This window comes from Pollicipes pollicipes, unplaced genomic scaffold (genome assembly GCF_011947565.3).
Source record: "Pollicipes pollicipes isolate AB1234 unplaced genomic scaffold, Ppol_2.1 Scaffold_6686;HRSCAF=7923_pilon_pilon_pilon, whole genome shotgun sequence".
Taxonomy (NCBI): domain Eukaryota; kingdom Metazoa; phylum Arthropoda; class Thecostraca; order Pollicipedomorpha; family Pollicipedidae; genus Pollicipes; species Pollicipes pollicipes.
The window spans coordinates 39,774,409-39,795,852 of NW_023596921.1; the positions used below are offsets into that span (position 1 = coordinate 39,774,409).

The window sequence follows — 21,444 nt, forward strand, 5'->3', positions numbered from 1 at the left end:
GGGAACCGGGCAGCCCGCGCGTCTGCCCCGCCACCAGGCGCCGCCACTTGCGCCGCCGCAGGCGGAGCCGCGCCCCACGCAGCTCCGGCGACGGACCACCCGACGCCGGCTCCGGTCCGTCGGCGACCGCGCCGGTCGCAATCGCGTTCGCAGCGCTCCACCGGCGCGCGCGGCGGCCGCGATCGGCCGGCGCCGGCTCATGAGCCGGCCGAGCCTCCGCCGTGAACACAGCTTACACGCGCCGCCGTCCAGTAGCGGCGGCCCTGCCTCGGTCGGCCGCCGCGCCGACGGGCGGCAGGACGCGACGACGGCGACGACGGCGACGCGTCTAGACACAGCCGCACGCCGTCGGCTGAGCTCGGTGCCAAACCCAGCAGACTCAGCCGACCAAAAGGCCGATAGCGACAAGACCCGGGCACGTATCCTCGCACCAACGCCGGCGGGACATCGGCAACTCGATTTCCTTGCACGACTAACAAGATCAAGGCCTAGGCGGAGTGCGGCGGCGCACGTGCGGGCGGGCGGCCCCGGCCCCGGCCGTGGCGGCGGGTAGACACGTGCAGTGGCGGACGCCCGGCGGCGCACTGCGTCCGTGCCCCGCCGCCGGCCGCCGTCGGATCGACCAAGCGAGGCGACGGCCGGCCGGACTTCGCATACAAGACGGGGAGGGGGGGGGGGGGGGGGCAACGGCCCGTGTCACTAGGCTCACACCGGCGTGCACGTCACATAGTTCACACGCCGACCTGGCGAGGCGCCGACCGTGCCGGCGCCAGGGCCTATGCCACCGCTGGCTGCCACACGGCGGCCCGGGCACGCACGGCGACGGTGCCGACACACAGAGACGTGTTTGTGTGCCCCCCCCCCCCCCCCCCCCACCCCCTGAACAAAGAACGCGGAAGCCAAGTCACGCACTGTGCCGTTCATACACGACTGTTACGAGGGCCGAACTCTCACGCGGCAGGACACGGCATTCCTGCCGCCATCCCGGTCGGCAAGGGTTATCGTCGAATATACTGACGATATTCAGTAATACTGACGAATACTGAATCTCGTCAGTATTAAAGGAAGCGTTCCACACTTATATGGGGTTTTTAACTGAAACGACTATTTTGAAGAGCTTTTAGTGCTGTTCACAATCCTGACCCTTTTAAGATCTAAGTCCCTCTACGTTCTGAGCTAGGCGCCCGCGAAAATAGGGAAAGGTATATCAGGGAGAGTATCTCGAAGTCACCTTCACGTTCATGACATCATAATCACATCATTTAAATCCTACCATTCCATGAGCCATGTGGCTATCAAGGCAAAAAAATCATTGTCGATGCACTCGTGTCTGGCGTTTGTGAGCACGATTTCCGGATATAACGGCCGTCAATTGATTTTCAATCAATGGTGTGCAAGGTACGATGACGTAATCAAATCCTGACACATTAAGGAACATGTTTACCAAACAGAGCATTGTGCTGTCTAGAGCAGTCTTTTCCACCTGGAAAGTATGCCAATATTTATAAGTGAGCTTGTCTCATCATATCTGATGTTTGCTTCAACATCTTCAAACGTGAAACAGTTCCTTATACCGCATCACACTGCGCCATTCGCTTGCACCATCGACACGCGCCTGGCCCGCTGCACACCTGGCAGACGTTCGCCGTCACCCACCTGGGCGGGCCATCTAATTCCAGACGCCCTACAGAGGGCAATGGTCACCGTGCGACATCGCTTAGCCGCGTAATACCCGGCGGGACAATGCACACACCTCCAAACAAACTGGGCGAGGCGGTGCCGGCCAGCGTTCCGCACGTGCGCGACGACATAGCGTCAACAGCCGGCCGCACCTGGCGGTCCTCGCTCACCGCCGAGACACCCATTAAGCGCGCGTGCAGGGGCGGATTGCCGGTCAGTCGCACCTGGGAGGGCGCCGTTGGCCGGCTCGGGGGCGCACCCGTCCGGAGCGCATCGACCACCGGCGCAGCTGTCTCCGAGGCGACACAAAGCCACCACAATGGCGTCAGCGGCGCGCCGCGCGACAGCACGCGGACCACCGGTGCCCCTGTCACGCGCCGCCGACCGAGGCGGGTGCGAGCGCCGGGGTGAGCGCGGCCGCCGACGAGCAGCGGGCGCGCGGCCGGCCGGCGAAGAGGGGCGCCGTCGAGTCAACAACAAACGCGGCGAAAGAGCCTGGCGGAGGATGTAATCTGCGTGCGGGTGCCGTCGAGCGACGGCTCCTCCGGTCCGGGCGAAGACGACGGCCGTGCTGGCAGTGTCGCTGTCGCGTGCCGTCGGTCCATGCGTGCCATGTGAAGCTAAGTAGTCACGGCTGGAAACGGTCGCGACGCGATGGCCGCAGAGCACAGAAAAGCGGCCAGCTCTCACAGGCGTAGTCTTCGCACGACGTTGCCAAGTCTGATGTCTCGCTCCCGCCTACGCCGGAGCGAAGGCCCCACCGCCGGTGACGCAGCAGTCCACGCATTACGGGGTCCACCTAGCCACATCTGGACGCATATGCATTCAGATAATGTTATGTCGCCGCGCGGCCAGTACCTTCCAATATTCCAATTATGGACGAAAGCAATATCACCTGTCACACTGGCCAGCGGAGCACGCTTCACTTCCCGAGCGCGGCTGCAGGCTCCCGGCCAGGCGACGGCCCCGTCCCGCTCGAGCCGGGCTTGGCCGCAGCGCGCCCGGGCCGGGCCGGCGGCGCGGCGCCGGTCCCGGGCGGCCGGCGGGCCCGGGACCGGCCGCGGTGTCGGCCGCGGTCGATGGCGGCCGCCGTGACGGCCCCGGCCGGCGGCGCCGGTGCCGCGCCGGCCGCCGGTCAACACGGCTCGGCGGCGCTCCCGCCCGGCCGCCATGGCGTGACGGGCGGTTTAACAGAGCGCAGCGGCACTGGTAAGCAGTCCGCGGAGGCAGATGCATCAGCAGCGAGTAGTCAGAGCCCAACAACGTCCAAAACTAGACGTTGGAGCCCTCTTCCAATACCATTCGGCTTTCAGGGCACAAATCAACAGTTGCTGAGCCATTCGAGTGCAATCTCAATTCCATCAAGTCACTGAGTCTAACAGCCCTCACCAACAGTCAAACTAATCTAGTTTCATTCCTGGTCAACACCGCGCCATTGTAGTCCCAGCACGTCCACAGAATTTAATTAGAATCGGCTAGTCAACAGATCGCAACTTTGCAGCAAACGGGTTCACGGAAACAAACAACGCCTCTAACCCAGCAGCAGAGTTTGACCTCGCTTCCGACACGTCTCCAACACCTCCTTCCTCCCCCCCCCCCCTCTCGCTCACTCACTCACTCACTCACCCACTCACTCGCTCACCCGCTCACCCGCTCTCTCGTTCTCTCGCTCTCTGGCCATCAGCAGACCCGGCTGCCAGACCGACAGGAGTGCATAAATACACTGCCACGTGGCTAATAGAGCCACACTGCCCAACGCCATCTCTCGCTCGTCGTCCATACCCCGTACGGCATCATGGCAGCGGTCGGCGCCGCGTAACCAGTGGAAGGGAGGGCATTCTGCAGCTCGGGGTCACGTCATGATCCAGTGCAACCACCACCAGTGTCGCGCCACAGAATCCGTACTTTTGGCGGGTGTCCGGCACGCGCCTCGGTGCAGTCTTTTCGCGGGAGCCAGCGAAGTTAGCGGTGATTTTAGCGGCCGGCGGCCGTGGCGCCAGCTGGGCATCGAAGCCCTACGTCGAAGTTAGAGACCCAGACGTGCTCCCAACTGAGGCGTTTCGTCCCCGCTATTGCGTTACTAAAACGAGAAGCCAGACATTAAAACGGCCAGCCTATCCAGCCACCAGGTCTGTTTTTTTTCCGAGAAGCTCGCAAGTAATCTCATCTGTTTCAGCTGAGCCAATCACAGCACAACATTAATGGGATGGAGTTGGTGACCACTGAGCGTTGCATGACAGTTCCAAATTACTAGCCCACCTGGGGGTCGACGAATGCGAGAAGATGATGCAGAGCCCTCTCCTACAATACTTTCTTATTTCCGAACATAAATACGCCTATCCATCGCGTCGCCTTTGTGTGTAGATGTATGTGGAGCAACTTTATGTTTGTAACTTATCACGATTATGACCAATATCTCATAACATTTGGCGAGTCAAACCGGCGTGACGCACATATGGCCTTTTCTCACTGAAACGAAACAATTTTCTGTGTAGGAAGAGTTGTAAACAAAATCTGCTAAGCATTTCTTGCTATAAATGGAAGCAATGAACTCGGATCATGCTTTTTATAATACTGGGCAGCAAAGGTGGTGACGACACTCAGTTGAGAAGAACGCGGTTCAGGACGCTGGGATCAGCCCGGGGGCCTACTTTCGGATGGCCCACTGCATGCAATGCCGGCGATATATCGGCATGTAATTACGTTCCGGAGGAACTACTCCCGGCGCGCTTGTGCCACGAGGACCTACGCTCGGAAAAGATGCACTAAGAAGACGTACGCTCGAAATATCTACGCTCGGATCGCTTACGCCCGGAAGGCCGATTCCCAGAATACCGACGTTTGAAAAATGTATTGCTGGAGGACCTACTCCGTGAATACCCATCGACGACGTTCGTTTACCAAGCTCCGTGAATACCTACTAACGCTACTCGTTTACCAAGTCAGAATAGATTGATGTAACATGCCGAAAAAGTGCTGAATACCAATGTGCAGCAAAAGTGCGCAATTGCCGGGCACTTGCCCAGCGCCGGCGCCCATTCTCATACTCAGCTGAACAGCGGAAGGCACCGCCGACCGACGAACGTCCGGCAGAGCGGTTAGGAGGGGGGTTAGCAGAGCGGTTAGGAGGGGGGATGGGGAAGGGGAAGCGAGTGGTGCTTGTTTGATGGCAGACATTTCTTGTTCATGACATGTGGACAACCGGAGATTCTCACTCACTAACTGAAACAAAAATCCCACGCGCGTAGGCATTTCGGAGTAGACCTGCGGGGCAACGATCTTCCGAGATCAGGTATTCACAGCAGCATGCCTCCCGAGCGTAGATATTCCGAAAGTAAGCGTTCACGGAGCATGGCGTCTCGTGATTTAAGGCCGCGTCAACTACCTTGATGATTTCATCATGTCTCGTGAGGCTATGTATTTCGGGAACAAACTATCTGATCGTGGGTCTTCCCAGCATTGGTGTTCACAACACAAGATCTTCCGAGTGTAGATTTCCCAAACGCATCCATTTCGGTATGTTCTCTGAGTATTGGTCTTTCGAGCATGGTTTTCCAAGCGCATGCATTCCAGCAGATCGTTTAGGCATGGGTCTTTTCAGTGGATGACTAACGCTCAGTAGGTCCTCTGGGAGAAGGTGCTCTGACCCTCACAAGGAATATCGGGCGACTAGACAAAGGCATGAAAAAGCTGTGCTTTTTGACCGTCTTAAGCAACGTGCAGGCCCTGTTGATCCCTTCGGATTCCCTAGGGGTGTGTGTAAAACGGGATCTCACTGCATTTCCAAACGGTTCCCTATTAAATGATCACCAAAAATAAATTCAAAATAACTAACATTAATACTTCTACCAATTTGAATCAATCACAACAAAAATGAGTGGTTCACCACCGATTGGATTATTTCCACCACTTAAGGCATTTTCAGCACCAATTTCACGCAGTCGTTGAGAGCAATGCCTACTTAAATCACCAAATACACGAAGGAAGTGTCCAGAAAGAACACTATCCACCCGGTTGGCAGAGATTCCACCAAAAAGGTAAAATTAATCACCAAGATCAAGAAGTCAAACCAGAATCTAGGATAGCCGACCCACCAGCAAAAACGACCATATCTTAAGCCACACTGACATCAATTTGTGAATATCTTGGGACGCACACGTTATTATTCACATTGGAGTTTCGTTCTGAGAGCGAGTCGTTGACTAACATTGAGTTTCGTACGCACCTAAACATCCAGAGGCGCAGCGAGCTGGTGGCGGGGGGGGGGGGGGGCACAGAGGGGGGGGGGGGGACATAACCTCCCGCTAGGCCCGGAGTGTCCTTCGGGACCCTACGCACAGGCTACTAAGGGCCCGATCGGAGGGCCCGAAGGGCTGGCGCCGCAGACCATCGAATGCAGAAGTCAGAGAGCGAGCGTACGTACACACAGCCAAGATCGCTCAGGCAGAGCCCCCCCCCCCCCCCATCACCCCTACGTGATGACTATTCATTGGGATGTCCCCCTTGCCGTGTTTGACTATCCTGGATATGCGCCTGCGAGCGCGCACATAACGACGTGAGCCCCATACCGTCACAGGTGGGTTGGCATCACCAGGACCTGACACCAGCTAGGCTACGGAGGGCGATAAGCTGTTACTCTCGGTTAAGAACTAGGATTTAATTTACCCTGGTGATTGTTCATGCCCTTCCACCTGCGATGGGGGGCTTAATCCATGTCTGGTCCGTTCACTGTACCAGACTTTAACTGGCATCATTGTTGATGAATCAGCCTTCTGGTGATAAACTGGCCGTTTCGGCCTGCTGATTCAGCTGGTGATCGGGGGTGCATTTTGGTGATGGAAGTGGCTGTTCTGGTCGGTCAATTCATTTTGTACCTTTCCAAACCTTTCGCCACACCGCCCCGCCAACACAGCCAGCCTCATACTGTGCCGTTCGCACACGAGCACTGCGGTACAGCATATCATTGCAGACGGGCTGCGGAGCTGTTCGCTGACGTTCTGCTCTTCACTGCACTGCTGCTGACGCAGCGCCGCCGGACCCCATGCCAGGGCTTGACCGGCCGGTGAACATGAACACGTGATCAAATCCACTTCCGCCCCCCCCCCCCCCCGAGTCACCAGGGGGATGAGGCGTACAAGGCATCCTGTCTGCGAAACGCGCCGTCGTAAATTGTCAACTTCAGCTGAGAGCGAATCGGTTCATGCAGTCTTTTCGAAATTGACTGGATGGTGCTGCTGCAATTACGGCAACACATTCCCTCCAGCACCAGCGTTCCGTATTTCTCGGGAGTCAATCCTGGAAGCTGTAGACTGTAACGCAGCACTCAGGAGCTGTACGGAACAGTCCCGATCCAGGCGCATGCCCTCGGCAGTGGACAGGTTGGAGGAGTGGCGTGGTTGATGGCCGGCCCATTTGTTCGACGGTGTAGTTGTGAAGCTGGACTGCAGTCGAAGTGAGTGGAAGAGGCTGCTGTGCGGTCTGTGTTTACATATGAGGCGAGTGAGTGGTTGGCTCACACCGCCATTTGGCTTTCATTCGTAAAGATATACGAAAAACAAATCGGCTGCATTTGTTTCCGATCATGAAACTCTGGGTCAACGATGGCATTGTAAAGCAAAAGCTTTACGCACCGCATCGCCCGGCACTGCACGCCCTATCCCGAGGGTAAGACCCTCTGACGTCACCTGACCTTTACAGCACCCGCTGCTGCTATCGGCCGCTGTCAGTGCCAGCCAGGGCCACATAATGAACGCGAAAAGCGAGTCGAACCATCCCAGCCACCATTAAGGAAATCAGAATGCAGGCGCTCTAACCGTCTCAGCTATTAGAGCGAACTAAGGAATGTAAAGGAAGGAAAACACCAGGTGGTGTTTTTGCTAAAAAGCTTCAACACTCGGGGGAAAAAACGTTAGCACCTCCAGAATAACAAACCACAGATTTAGAATGAATAACAAGGCGTAACACGATCATATTACCCACGTCACGTTGATAATTGTGCCTGGCTTCTTTCTAGGAATGACGATTAAGCCACCACAGTGATATTTTGGATATATTGGGTCAAGTTTGGCGGGAAACAACGACTCGGGCAGAAACATGCAGCGTAAAGCCAAACGCCTAGAAAGAACAATGACATTCTAAGGAGTCTAAGACATGAGACGAATCTGAATATTTGGCACCAGTCAACTAAAATGACGACTGGCTGTGCCAGTGTAGGCCTTCGATGCTACCAAGGTTCTAATAAAAAAGCAACACATTGAAATATTTTGGTGTAGTGGTCCCATCATCCTACCCACATGGAGGGCGCGCACAATCCAGACATAAAGATGGATAATCTGATTTTACTACCCTTTCTTTTTGTTCATTCTCAACATGTCGCTTCGCTTCTCTGGAGGTGCCGGTGTTTTCCCCAAGCTTTCCCGCAGGCAAAAATAATAGTTCGTTTCCCATTCATAGTTCCTCCCAGAAGCTTCGTGGGTTAGAGCGCCTGCATTCCAATGAACAAACTGGTGGCAGGGGTCTGGGGTGGGGTCTCTTTATGCGCTCATTATTTGGCCCTGGCTGGCATGGACTGCAGTAGGGAGCAACGGGTGCGGTAAAGATCAGGTAATGGCAGAGGGTCCCACCCTCAGAGTTGAGCGGGCAGTGCAAGGGTTGTGGCACAATGAGCCCCGCCGCAAAATTCCACTGTGGACCCGGAATTTCGCGATGGGATAGTCGTGTTAGCGTTTACGCAAAAAGCACCGCTTGGCGTGGGCGCTGATACCAGACATTCATTCAATCACGAGTTTTTTACTAAATCTTTGCAGAAAAATAAAAAGGCCCGCAATCCGCTCCTCGGTTTAATTGAAAACCTTCCGACATTACGGTAAAATGGCGAGGTAGGCCTACCACCCACTCGCCTGATGTACGAGCAGAGCTGACCGCACAGCAGCCTCTTCCGCTCACTTCGACCCCTGTCAAGCTCCACCACCACACCGTCAAACGAAAGGGCAGGCCATCAACCACGCCACTCCTCTGACCTGTCTGCTGCCGAGGGCGTGGGCCTGGATCACGACGGTTCCGCACAACACCTGTGTGCTGCGTTACAGTCTACAGCTTCCGGGATTTGTCTGAGAAAGAAGGCGCACTACAGCGCGAAGGGATTGCGTGCTGGCCGGTACAAGTAACCTTTTCGAAACGTCATGTCATTGGGGCTTTACGACGCACCCAGCTGCTGAGGCTATATGGCGTCGCCTGCCTCTCACCCTGGCAGGAAGGGCGGGCACCGCGGGGAATCGAACCCCGTACCTCTGGTTTCCCAGACGCGCAGTGGTTAACGCAGACGCCTTAACCACTACACTACCGGCACCCCTTTTTCGAAACGTCGTCGGAGCTAAGTGACAACCTAATGATGTCCAATGCACCTAGCTGCCGACGGCCATTGGTCATGCGACCATCGTGAAGGCGATCCAAGTGTTACCTTCTAGAGGTTTCAATGAGAAGGTTCGACAGCACACTTACGACTCAACGCAGGATTTCTGCTGGGAGCGATGTTACACTTCGAAGAGCATGGTCATTGCTGGCACAGCTATTTCATCTTATACAACGAGCGGACATGAAAACGAAAGATGTCCGGCGACTTTGTGCCTAGTACAGCACGTAAACGAAACATTCTGACAGCCAACCAATTCTGCCGTCCAAAGGTAAAACCCAGTATGTTAATTTTTGGCCATTTTGCGCTTTTGTGTGATTGTGTACTATGTGATTCATGTACTCATGTTGACTTCGGTTATTTAAACAATCGGCTAGAATTTTCACACACTTTTAGCCCATTCCTTTAGCTAAAAGTTTGTGAAAATTTCAACTATTGCTTTAAATATCCGAATGCCGCATGAGAAAGCAAATCGGATAACTTCAAAAATGCAAAGTGACTAGGAATGAACATATAGGGTTTTACCTTTGGACGACAGAATTGGACTGGTTGCCCCCAAAACCAGGCAAATATTCTCTGTGGCCACCATCCATAGAAATTTCACCATCCAACAACCACTGAAAGAAGCCGCTGATTCAACAATTTGACAGCTTGGATAAACAACAAAAACTGATACTGAAGATTTGCCGATCTTCCGGGTGCAAAAAAGAGCATTGCGGCACGCACAACTCAGGGGGCAAGGCCGATTCGTACGCCTCAGGAGGCATTCGGTCCGTTTCTTGTGAAATGCGCTGCAGCTAAATATCGCCAGTCGTTTTCGAGCATATATACGGGTCAGTTGGTCCTCTATCCGCACGACCGGCCACTGCTGATACCGACAGCCGCCACATGCAGGAGGTCCAGTAACCACACGACGCGGCGACATCGAGCCCAATTAGCCAGCGGCGAGCGATCCGCATCGTTCGTCGGGCTCATCAGTCTCGAGGCGTCGTCAGCGCGTGGCGGCGTCCGCTGACGCCGCATTCCGCCGTTCCGCTGCGGTCCGACACCGCCGCCGCCCAGCCCGATGACGAAAGAGCCGGAAGTCGGCCTCCCACCGTCGCCAAGGCGCCGCCCCGGGACTCACCGCTGGCGGGCGCCGCGGCACCTGTGCTGGGCGCGGCTGTGGGGCAAGGTCAGCCCCGCCGCTGAGGGAAGTCTTACAGACTTCTGCCGAAGGGGACGCGACAGTTCGCGGAGCACGTTTCTGGGTCAACACGTCCTGCCGCGTCGCGAGCGCCTGCCGCCGGGCGTCCGTCGTCACCCCCGAAATCCGACCTGCTGCGCTGGATTCACGAGCTGAGAGGCAGCCCAGCCGCTCAACCATTTACCGCTGCACGTGGCCACCGAGTCGCTGCCGTCGCCGTACCTCCACCGGTCGAGACGTGCTCCCGCCACCCGCTTCACACCAAGACAAGGCACCACATCCGCATGAGCGGAAGGGGATTCCCTATCTGCCGCGAACGGGATCAGCAGCGGCACCGGCCGGCTGCCGCCGGTCCATCACTGTCAGCGTCTTCCGGGGCGGCGAGCCGGCCGCGTGACGAGCGCGCCGACCCCGCACCGGACACGGCGCGCGTGCGACCGACCGCAGCCGAGACCGGCTGCCGGCGCCGGGACCGCGCGCCGACCGGGTCTGATGCGAGAGCGAGCCGCCCCGACGGCGCCGTCACCGGCGTCACGCGGCTCGGATCGCGCGGGCCGACGGCTGCGTGCGCCGCACGCGTGTTGGCGCCTCCACCGGCGGCGAGCCGCCGACGCCGCGCGCTCCTAATGCCCGGGGGCGCGCACGGCGTCACTGGTGCTCGGCCGGCGCGCCGTGCGTGCCGACGCGCGGGCGGCCGCCGTGCCGACCGGCGCCTGCCGTGACCGCGGCGCACTCGTGCCAGCCGATGATGAAAGGCAGCCGCCTGGCCGCCGTGTTTAACGATAACGACGCGCGGCCAGCGGCGAATCGATGGCACGGCGGCCGCGTTACGGCCGACGTCGGCGGCACGCATGGCCGGCCCGGCCCGGCCCGGCCCGGCCCGGCATGGAGCCGGCCGGGATCGACGCCGAGACGCCCGCCCCGCTTCACCCTATTGATCTCCGCTCATTGGACGAAGGTCAGCGGCGAGATAAACTTTGGGTCGACGCTGCCGGCGCCGGCGACGGGCGCCATGGGAGACCTCGCGCCGGCGGCCGGTGGAGATGATGGAGAGGTGGAGGGAGGGAGGAAACTGGCGGGTTCAGTTACGTGTGAGGGAGGGGTGGGGACGGCAAGTACACAGGTCTGGTGTGTGGAGAGGGGGGGGGGGGGGAGCAGGAGGGATGAGTGGACGCATAAAACAGGGGATGAGAATGTGGGCTAACAGGACGACGGGAAGCACTACAGAAAAGAGGCAGAGGCAGAGGCAGAGGCAGAGGCAGAGGCAGAGGCAGAGGCAGAGGCAGAGGCAGAGGCAGAGGCAGAGGCAGAGGCAGAGGCAGAGGCAGAGGCAGAGGCAGAGGCAGGGCAGAGGCAGAGGCAGAGGCAGAGGCAGAGGCAGAGGCAGAGGCAGAGGCAGAGGCAGAGGCAGAGGCAGAGGCAGAGGCAGAGGCAGAGGCAGAGGCAGAGGCAGAGGCAGAGGCAGAGGCAGAGGCAGAGGCAGAGGCAGAGGCAGAGGCAGAGGCAGAGGCAGAGGCAGAGGCAGAGGCAGAGGCAGAGGCAGAGGCAGAGGCAGAGGCAGAGGCAGAGGAGAGGAGAGAGAGAGAGAGAGAGAGAGAGAGAGAGAGAGAGAGAGAGAGAGAGAGAGAGAGAGAGAGAGAGAGAGAGAGAGAGAGAGAGAGAGAGAGAGAGAGAGAGAGAGAGAGAGAGAGAGAGAGAGAGAGAGCGGATGGGGGAGAGACGAGGAGAAAAGTGGCGCAAGGAAAACAAGACGAATGGAGAAAGGTGGAAAACCTCCGCAGCAGACAGCCTGTCTCGTGCGGAAATCACGGCCTGAATGTTAAGTCACTCAAATACCCGCACAGCAGTGAGAAGCACGCAAAAATGCGCCCTAAAATTCTGACCGAACCACACGTCTAAACGCGAGATGACTCCGGTGCCATCGGCGCCCGAAAGCCCATTATCACATTTATGTGCGTGGAATGTGTTCCTGTTTAATCCAATTAATACTGCTGTCCCACAGAGACGCCATCAATACTTAGGCAAAGAAGCAATGCAAATATCAAAACCACTAGATGGTGGACGCAGCACGTGGGATAAAGCAAAGCGGGATCTTCGTCTGTGGTGAGCACTCGTCCGCTCACCAAGAAAGCAGACCAATCCTCCCATTGAGAACTACAGCTCGATACCAGGGCCACAAACGAGTCCAATTTGGCATACTCCGACCGACACGCTGTGTGGCAGCGACGCCACCTGTAATCCGGGGCGGAGGACCGGCGCCCGCTCATCGGCGCTGGTCCAGGCTGACCGGAAACATCGGAGACTGCCCCGCTGGGCCAGTACAGCGCACACCGACCCGACAACGGGTCCGAACCCAGTCGGCACCGCTGCCTCGCTGCAGCGGGAAATGAACCATTGCAGAGCACGCAGCATCGTGTCCGCCTCGCGGCGGCTGCGCCAGTTAAGCCGTGGATCAAGTCGAACTGCGACTGCGGCTCGGAATCAGCTACACGGCCCGTTCAGCGTGGCGGAGGCGGTCAAACAGTTCGGCCTCAGTTCGGCTGCTGTCCAGCATGGCCCCACGCTAGGCCAGGGCAAGAGGTCCGCTGACCCACCCCAGCCGCACACCAGGGCTGGCCACGAGCTCAGCAAGCTTCCATGGTCCCTCCAGGACCCATGGCCCCTCCAAGGTCCACGGTCCCTACGGGGCCCACGGTCTCTACAGGGCCCAAATCCCCTACAGGGCCAACGGTCCCACCAGGATCACACAGTCCCACAAGATTTAACTGTGGCTCCGCCGCCCAAACAGCAAACACGGTTCCACCGGTGTTCATAATTCCGCCACAGCCTGTCAGTAGCGACAGAGCCCCCGGTTCCAGCAGGATCCCGCCGTTCCCCGTGCCCCCGGTCCTGCCGGCGGGGCCGGAGCGCGCGGCCCGGCCCGCAGCGGTGGCGGCGGCGGCGGCGGCCGACCGGCAGCCCCGTGGCGGCGGCCGCGAGAGGACGAGTCGGCAGATCAATAGGGCCTTACCGTGGGGCGGCGGCGGCGCCGACCGGCCGGCGGCGCGCCTAGCGGCCGCGGCGCGGCGTCCGGCGCATGGCCGGGCCGCGGAGAGCACACCACTCAGCTTGGGCACACACGCGCGCGCGCGGCGGCGACAGCGCTCGCGCTGGGGCGGTGGCGACGGCGGCTGCTGGCGCGGCTCGGCCGGCCTCCGCGGCGGCTCGGGCCCGGGCGGCTACTGGCGCCGCCGCCGCCAGCGACGGCGCCGACGACGGAGGCAGCAGCGCGCCCAGGGACGCCGCGGGGGCGGACCGGCGGAGGGACAGGTGTGGCAAGAGGAGGATGATGAAAGAATGCCTAGTCCGGTAGGAGCGACTAACGTGGGGGATTCAACAGCGGATGCAGTGGCTGACGTGCGAGAGAATCAAAGACAGAGACGGACGACAGTTGACCTTAAACTTGAAAATTGTTTTGAATTTGCCGCTTTGTGACTACATCAATCTCCTGTCGAATATCGGATGACCAGTCTGCTGCTCGTGTGGTCAAATAAGCAAATGTAACAGACATGGACCATCGGTGGTAGGATATGGGTGCTGACCCAAATGACACGAGCCCAATGGCTTCACACGATTTCGCCCCAGCCTAAAGAGATGTGGTTACGGGGAGGGGGCTGATGCCGATGAGGGGGGGGGGGGGGGGGGGGAAACGGGGGACGGAAGTGAATGCGTGTCGAGCAGAAGAGGCAAGCACATACACCCAGGTTATACTGGACAGTGGCACGGCACGCATTTAAGCATGTCTATTATAATAATTGGGGCTCTACTTATCACTTGTTATTACTATTATATCTGATACATTTTAAACAAACACAAACGCGCGCACAAACGCGCGCGCACACACACACACACACGCACACGCACGCGCAGACGCAGACGCACACGCGCACGCGCAGACGCACACTTATATATATATATATATATATATATATATATATATATATATATATATATATATATATATGTATATATATATATATATATATATATATATATATATATATATCCAGATAGCATTGGATAGACCATTTCGACAGAGTTAAATTAATAGCGGACGAAGGATATACTCCCAGTCGACCACAGGCTATTCAAAACTTCTATAGAATTGAGGCACATCCCACATTTATCATTTTGTCACGTCATTGTGAGTAATGAAGGAAAACGAAACAAAGACAGGTGATTTGGAGGCATTGATTTTAACAACGAAATGGGACTCAGATGACATCCAAAAGCATCGCCTGAAATACTGTTTGCCGTAACTTTGGAACTCCGTATCAGATACAGCAGAGCAGTTTATCATCCGATCACCTACCAATAACTGTTAATGTCATTCAGCCGCGCGACGCAAGCAGAAGTCTGCTGAGGCAAGAATCGAACCTGCAAGAATCAATCACGACCGCACTACGATAACCACCAGACCACCTGCAAGCCTTGAATTGTGCTTTACCGTTCCCCTTTCTCTCCCGAGATTACGCATCTGACATCCATACTTCTTCTCTCCCCCCCCCCCCCCAACAGCCTACAATTCATCTTCCCACCTCCGCTTCCACCCCGCACCAGAATACGCGCCCAACTTCACGAAGCAAGCCCACGCCCAGCATCCAGCGTAGCGCGAAACGCTACCAGGATCCGGCCGACGCCGACCCGCGCCTTCGGAGCCGGCGCCCGTCTCCGGCTGGAGGCGGGCGCAGGGCGCCGAGCGCCGGGGCCGGCTGTGATTTGTCGCGGCGCGGCGCGGCCGCGCGGCCACCAGCGCCGCCGATGAATATTTGATCGAGCGGCCTCGGTCGAAGCGTCCAGCCGCGCTCGCCCGGCGCCGCCAGTCAGGTCGGCAAACAAATGGTGCCGCCCGACGCTCTCCTCCTTCCTCGCGGCGCCGACGGCGCTGCCCCCGGCCCGGCCCGGCAGCGCCGCACCGGGGGCGAGTCGATGGTGTAGGGAGGAGTAGTCGACAGACGCGTACTGTAGCGCGTCCACGGCTTGTGACGTGTACAGGCGGTGCGCGTAGCAGAGATGGGAGATGCGAGCAAGGTTGACCGGCTGGATTGGCCGTGTCTGGCCACGCGTGCTTTCGCCCAGTTGGCAGCCCAGTCGAAGTCAGCTGTTGCGTGTGGTCTTGACGGGCTGATATGAACTCGTGACGAACACTTTATGGTTTAGTGCTTTTAAGCCGCCTTTATTCCTGCATGCATATGTTGCGCTTTCAATAACCTGTATCATGTTGGATGACGGTGCGTGCATCTACTGAACAAGGCACCACAAACATTGCAGAAGCACCAAGTTCTCCAAAGGGGAGGGCATGCATGGTCAAAGCAGCTATATTACCATCAAACCGCCTTTGTTGTTCATCAAAACTGGGAATGCATCATGAGGAAACCCGGTTAGAGCAAAATCCCAACCTGGTTCCGAGAAATCTGCACTGGGCACAAGCCCATTCGCCTCGAGCGTTACCCACCGATAACCACGCATAAAATGTCCTGTCGAGCGGAGCGGCGATGCGCGCCGGCCAGGTCCGCCCTGACGGTAGTAGATTCCTCGTCCGGCCCAGACGGGGGAAGCCTCGCGCCATGCGCGCCGGCCGACAGTGGGCCAGCCAGTCGAGCGGCGGCGGCGGCGCGCCACGCAGCGAGCCGAGGGGCGCGGTTCCCGAGGGGCCCAATCACGCTCGTCTCGCGTAATGCACCGACAGCCGTCGGGAAAAGACGGGACTACTAATGAACGCGCCAGCGCGCCAAGCCACAGCGCGGCTCTCCCTTCTCCCCCCAGGTTACTGGATGGGGGGGGGGGGGGACTAGCACAGCGGCAGGTCGAGAGCTGGCGGCGGAACTCACCTGGCCGCGATGCCGTCCGGTTGGATGCCCTGTACGAATATCCCGAGCTCGTGGTTCAGCTCGCTCGTCAGCCCAGCAACGCTGAAGCCCAAGCTAGTGCCCTCCTGTTTGTACAGCTGGAAGCGAGAGTGGTCGGTTTAGCCACCAGGTGGCACATAGATCGCAGGCTCGATGGACGAACCGTCACGCGCGAGGGTCCGAGCGGACTATCCATCTTAGAGAGCGCGTGAAGACACACACAAAAATCAAGCTTAAGTGGAGACAAATGTATGTGTTAACAAGCAAATCAGCATCCATTCTTCTCAAAGGTCTCCGCACGAAAAAACGAACGTTCCGACGCACCACTCTACCATCTATCGACCGTCGAGCCTACTTGTGTTTCCTCCGCACACAGCTGGGCCTCGCGCCCGGCTGACAACGGCCCGTGCGCCACACGAACGTCCTACCTGGATCGGGATGACCTGGCGACCTTTGGCGGCCTCGGCGATCACACGCTCCAGCTCCCTCTCGTAGGCGCCCGTCATGATTGGCGGCTCGGGCCGACCACTCGCGTTCAGCTGAAGCAGGCAGCCGCCAGTCAAGGCAGCCGTACGTCGCCAGGGTGCAAACATCGGTCATGGAGGCAAACACAGCCATAAATGCGCAGAGTCCAAACGTGAAAAAGACGACCCGCAATGGTCTATGAAATCGTTATCGGCCAATCGTTCGGATAGGAAAAGCAAATACTGAAAAGCGTGGAATGTCCGGCACTTTGGGTTTGACAGCTGGTGCGCCTTTCTATCCTTGATACGACAACGCCGTCGGAGCTGACTCCAGGATGCACCAGGAGCACCCATGGCGCTGGACAGAATGATAGCTCTGATGATGGGCTTTGGATCAACGACTGCATTATCAATATACGTTACTTGAACAGCGCCTTTTAAAGGTCGTGTTCATGACATCTTAAAAGCAAAGACGACGACCTTGTGAACCAATAACCATCTTTAAGAAACCGGTCTGAACAAGACCAAGATCACGTCGGAAACAACAGCGTCTCCCATCAAATAAACAGATCAGCAATCGTACCACAAATAGCAAAACGACACACAGGTAATAAACAACGCATCTACGACCAGCCGTCGAAGACTCTGTGCATGCCAGTATTACTATGTCAGCACCCAGACAAGCAGAGACGAGGCTCTTCAGGGCGCTCACCGTCTCACTGCTGTGGTGGGCGTCCACGAGGTAGGACGACACGGCCTCCACCACCGTCTGCCTCTCGGCCTTCAGCTCCGGCTCCGGCTGCGGCTCCGGCTTCTGATCCAGCTCAAGCTCCTGCCCCAGTTCAGACGTCAGCTCCGGCGTCAGCTCCGGCTTCAACTCCAACTCTGGCTCCGGCTTCAGCTCTTGTTCCCGCTCCTTTGCGCACGCCGACCCGCGCTTCAACTCCACCTCCGGATCCCGCTGCAACTCCAGCTCCGGCTCCCGCTTCGACTCCAGCTGCGGTTGCGGCTCCCGCTCCCTCTCCTTCCCATTCTCCAGCCGTTTCTCCTGCACCGGCTCGGCCCCTGGCGTGGAGGCGGCCCGCTGGCCGGGGGACGCGCGCGGCGCCACCGCTGGCGGCCGGGGCGGCGCGAGCGGCGCGAGCGGCGCCGAGGCCGGCGTCAGCGCCAGCTCCAGGTCGCCCGTCTCGGCCACGATGTCAAAGTCGGACGGCACCAGCGACGGGTGCGCGGCCAGCTGCGCCTTGAGCCGCTGCAGCGAGTCCTGAGGCGGCCGGAACGTCATTGGTCGGGCGGGCGAAGCGCAGACCGAGGGGTCTGGGTTCGATTCCCGCCGCGAGACACTTTCGCGGGGTCAGGTTGTTGCTATGAATGTGTGGTGACACTGATGGCCCCAGGATCGATAACGGCCGACAAGCTACCAGTTGGTCGATAAACAACGTGTCGATAAGCGACCTGAACGAATAGCCTAACGATTGATCGACCAATACCGCGCGGGCAAGCCTGACAGCTTTTAAAGGAGCGACCGCAACACGCCACCAAGGGACGCGCGACCGTTAGGTCTGCGACACCTGGAAATGCTGAGCTTTCATGTCATGACCGGGAGCAAGACACACCGAACATCCGGGCGCACGGCAGAGTGAGACCTGCCTGTCACGCCCATCGTTGTGCAAGGCACGTCGCCACGTATCGCGTCTCACCACACACTATGCGACTAAGAGCCATGGCACAGAGCCAGGGGAAATAGGAGAACCTGGCGAATAAGCATGCACAAAAACACTGTTGTGCGCGGCATGCGTGAGACGGCCGTTGAAAGCCTCACAATCCCTCACTGTCACAGTAATCCAGCCTATTCCCACCACGGAGCTTTTCTGGACGTCGCTCACGCGGCAGCTCGCGCAGCACAGCAGCACGACCCCGTCCGACGTGCCAGTCCCCGCCACACAGCGCGGCCGGCGGCGTGCAGCGTGCAGCGGTGCACGCGCCGGACGCGGCGGCGCGCGCGGCACTGACGGCTCACCTGTATTTTGAGCAGACGCCCGAAGGCGGGGTTCTCGAGCAGCGCCACTAGCCGGCTCAGGTGGGCGCCGACCTCCTCCGACAGCGCCGGGTCGCCGCTCTCCTTCAGATGGCCGCCCACCCGGTCCAGCGCCGACAGCACCCGCTCCGCCTCTGCCGAGTCGGGGCGCACGGCTCAGTGCGACCACTGAAGCCGGCGGCGCCGCACGCGCCGTGACGGCGGGCCGCAGAGACAGTGGGGGATGTGGACAAGGCCAGTGGCTCTCCAGGACGCTCCAGAATGGATTCCTACTTGACGCCTCGCTGCACGATGTTCGGCATTCTCGTAGTGGCGTATGCGGCTGTGATAGTGATACGACAGCGCGGCTACCTATCCCAGAAGCCTTTCTGCTTTCACTGCGATAGCAGTTTCGTCTCGTTTTGTCCGGCAAAAAACGCAGCCAACAGATGATGCATTGTCACTGGATAACATGGTCTCGGCCACGTGCGGATGCCTCCTGTAAAAAAAATCTGACAAGCTGGCGGCTACCCCGTGAATGGTCGCGCTTGTTAGTCATTTCACGACGCAGCCTGAATAGGGGATGTCTCCGCTGTACGGGAGAAGCGGGCGGTGTAACCACGGATCCCACGCTTATCCAACGGCAAAGAGAAATGTTTTCCACGTTATTTGTCTCGCCCCTGGCAAGCAGAGCCATGAAGGCACGCTATTCGCATTTCCTATCGGCATTTCTTACGAATAAATACAAGCCACTAGTAGTGAGTCGAGGGTTGACATGCAGTCAAGAAGTGTCATGAGTAATGATTATGATCATTTTTCCAATCGCGAGTCAATCCTAGCTATGGTCCGCATCTGGGGCAGTCACTACCCTTCCCTTATCATTGCCGCCTCTTGCTCATTCGCGTGCCATAAAAGAGTTGTCACAAAGCCCAATGAGACTATAATGGAAATTTTACAAACAGGCATCGTCTGCCTTTGCACGAAACACTCGGTCCGCACGTGATTGCCCACGCTATTCACAATGGTTTAACTCACTTAGGTGACAAAGTACATTGGGATGGATTTGGAACACAACAGCCAGCGATGAATAGTTGCGTCAAATTCACTAATTTACGCTTAGAAATGACATGGATGGGGCAACGTTGCCTGCCCCCAGCCTAACCACGAATCGCACACGAGCACCCTGCCCGGCAGGTTAGTGATGCTCACGAACCAATTACAGCGATTGCTCATTAGCTAACGACATCGCCGCATGCACTAATCAACGACCGAAAACGCGTACCATGCGAGACCGCGACAGCTACATGTTCTCGTCCACCATCGTCCGAAGCTAGAAGGGGAAGTGGGTCCAAGAGTCGACAAAGAGTCAGAGCGAGAGTGTCAACAAAGAGTCATGGTTAATTAATCGCACTGCCTAGAATACGTCCACGCGAGCTACCCGCGACGTACTGAGAGAGGTCACACCACTAAGCATGGACCACGGGCTACAAACGCAAATCATGGCCGCAGACTGCGAGTACGACGTTCCAGCTAGGCCCACAAGACAGGACCGACCCGACGTGGCAGCATCTGGCGGAAGGATCTGGTAGAGAGAGGGGGGTGGGGGGGATGATTCCAGGCGATATCATTCCGTCCTAGCTCATGTTACCGCTGAACTCCCGCGGTTCCCCTAACCGGCACGGCAGGCTCCACGCCGTCCCGTGGGAGGATTTGTCAGCAATTGTCAGCAAACAAAAGGCCATGAACACTCCTCTGCAGACTAACAAAACGGATTAAATCCCGTAAAGCGATTTCAACACATGCGCTGCATGTCTACCTGGCCGTACCTTTACCATCTCCGTTCACAATCCTATGACTTAATGCATGAGCATCCACCGCCTGACGCGACAATGCAAGAGGTAGCCGGCCGTATCATCCGTATTGATCACCGGGCCGGGAGCTGCGACAGCTCACGGGCCGTCCGGCCGCCGGTGACTTTCGCCGCCACATCGGACCCGGTCCGACATGCGGGAAGCGACTGACTGCATGGGGCCGGCGGCCGGGCAGCCTTGAGCCGGGCGTATCGGGGCCTGGGCTAGCCGGCCGTTCCCGCAATCGGAGCGACAGGTGCCAGGCTATTCGCAATCCGCTCGGCCGCTCGGGCGCAAAGCCCTGCCGTGCTGCACGGCACACGCCCCCGGAAATAGCCTTGGTTTGAGCGCGCACGCCAGCCCTCCTGTCGCAGATGCTGCTACAGCGCGGCCGGTGAGCGCGAGGCGCCGCAGCGCCAGACGCAGGGAGAGAGGGAGGAAAGCGGGGTGCGGCGATACGACGTCTCGCTAGTCAGAAACGCGCCGACAATTTTCGGAGCAGTGCATAGCGGCATGGCGAACTGTACGATCAGGCACAGACACGAATGTGTATCGATTAGCATGGCAACGCATAACCGAGGGTTAACTGGGGTTCTGTCGCTGCATCAAACTCACCTTCAAGAACGGACATGGTTACTGATGGCTTTTCCCGTAGGAAAGGAAAAGTCACATTATACCTGGAACAAGAGAAAGCGATAATGATCAACGCCACATGGCTGCAACGCAAGAACTTCAAAGTGGAAGAATGACGGCTTAGCCATCCCCACTGAACTAACACTTTACCGTGCACAGCATTTGCATACAAAAACCCAGGCACAGGGAACTCGTACACGCCAACAGCAAAAATCCGTCCGATCGCGCAGGGAATCTGACAAAAGTACGCACTGGGCGCGTTTCAGCGACGAAGACTTACGATACCTCCCACATAACTGTCTGTGACACCGAACA

The 21,444-nt window shown here is 58.0% G+C and overlaps 1 protein-coding gene across 1 annotated transcript in view; it reads right to left on the bottom strand.

Moving 5' to 3' along the window:
• The window catches only part of LOC119108305 (multiple PDZ domain protein), a 105,502-nt gene that overhangs the window by 80,634 nt on the left and 3,424 nt on the right, over positions 1-21,444 (bottom strand). Inside the window, exons 3-7 of the mRNA XM_037231881.1 lie at positions 21,112-21,173; positions 18,650-18,801; positions 17,342-17,893; positions 16,594-16,704; positions 16,148-16,263 (exon numbers count right to left, since the gene is read on the bottom strand). Coding sequence (XP_037087776.1) covers positions 16,148-16,263; positions 16,594-16,704; positions 17,342-17,893; positions 18,650-18,801; positions 21,112-21,127 — 947 coding nt within the window. The 5' untranslated portion in view covers positions 21,128-21,173. The remainder of the gene's footprint in view (positions 1-16,147; positions 16,264-16,593; positions 16,705-17,341; positions 17,894-18,649; positions 18,802-21,111; positions 21,174-21,444) is intronic.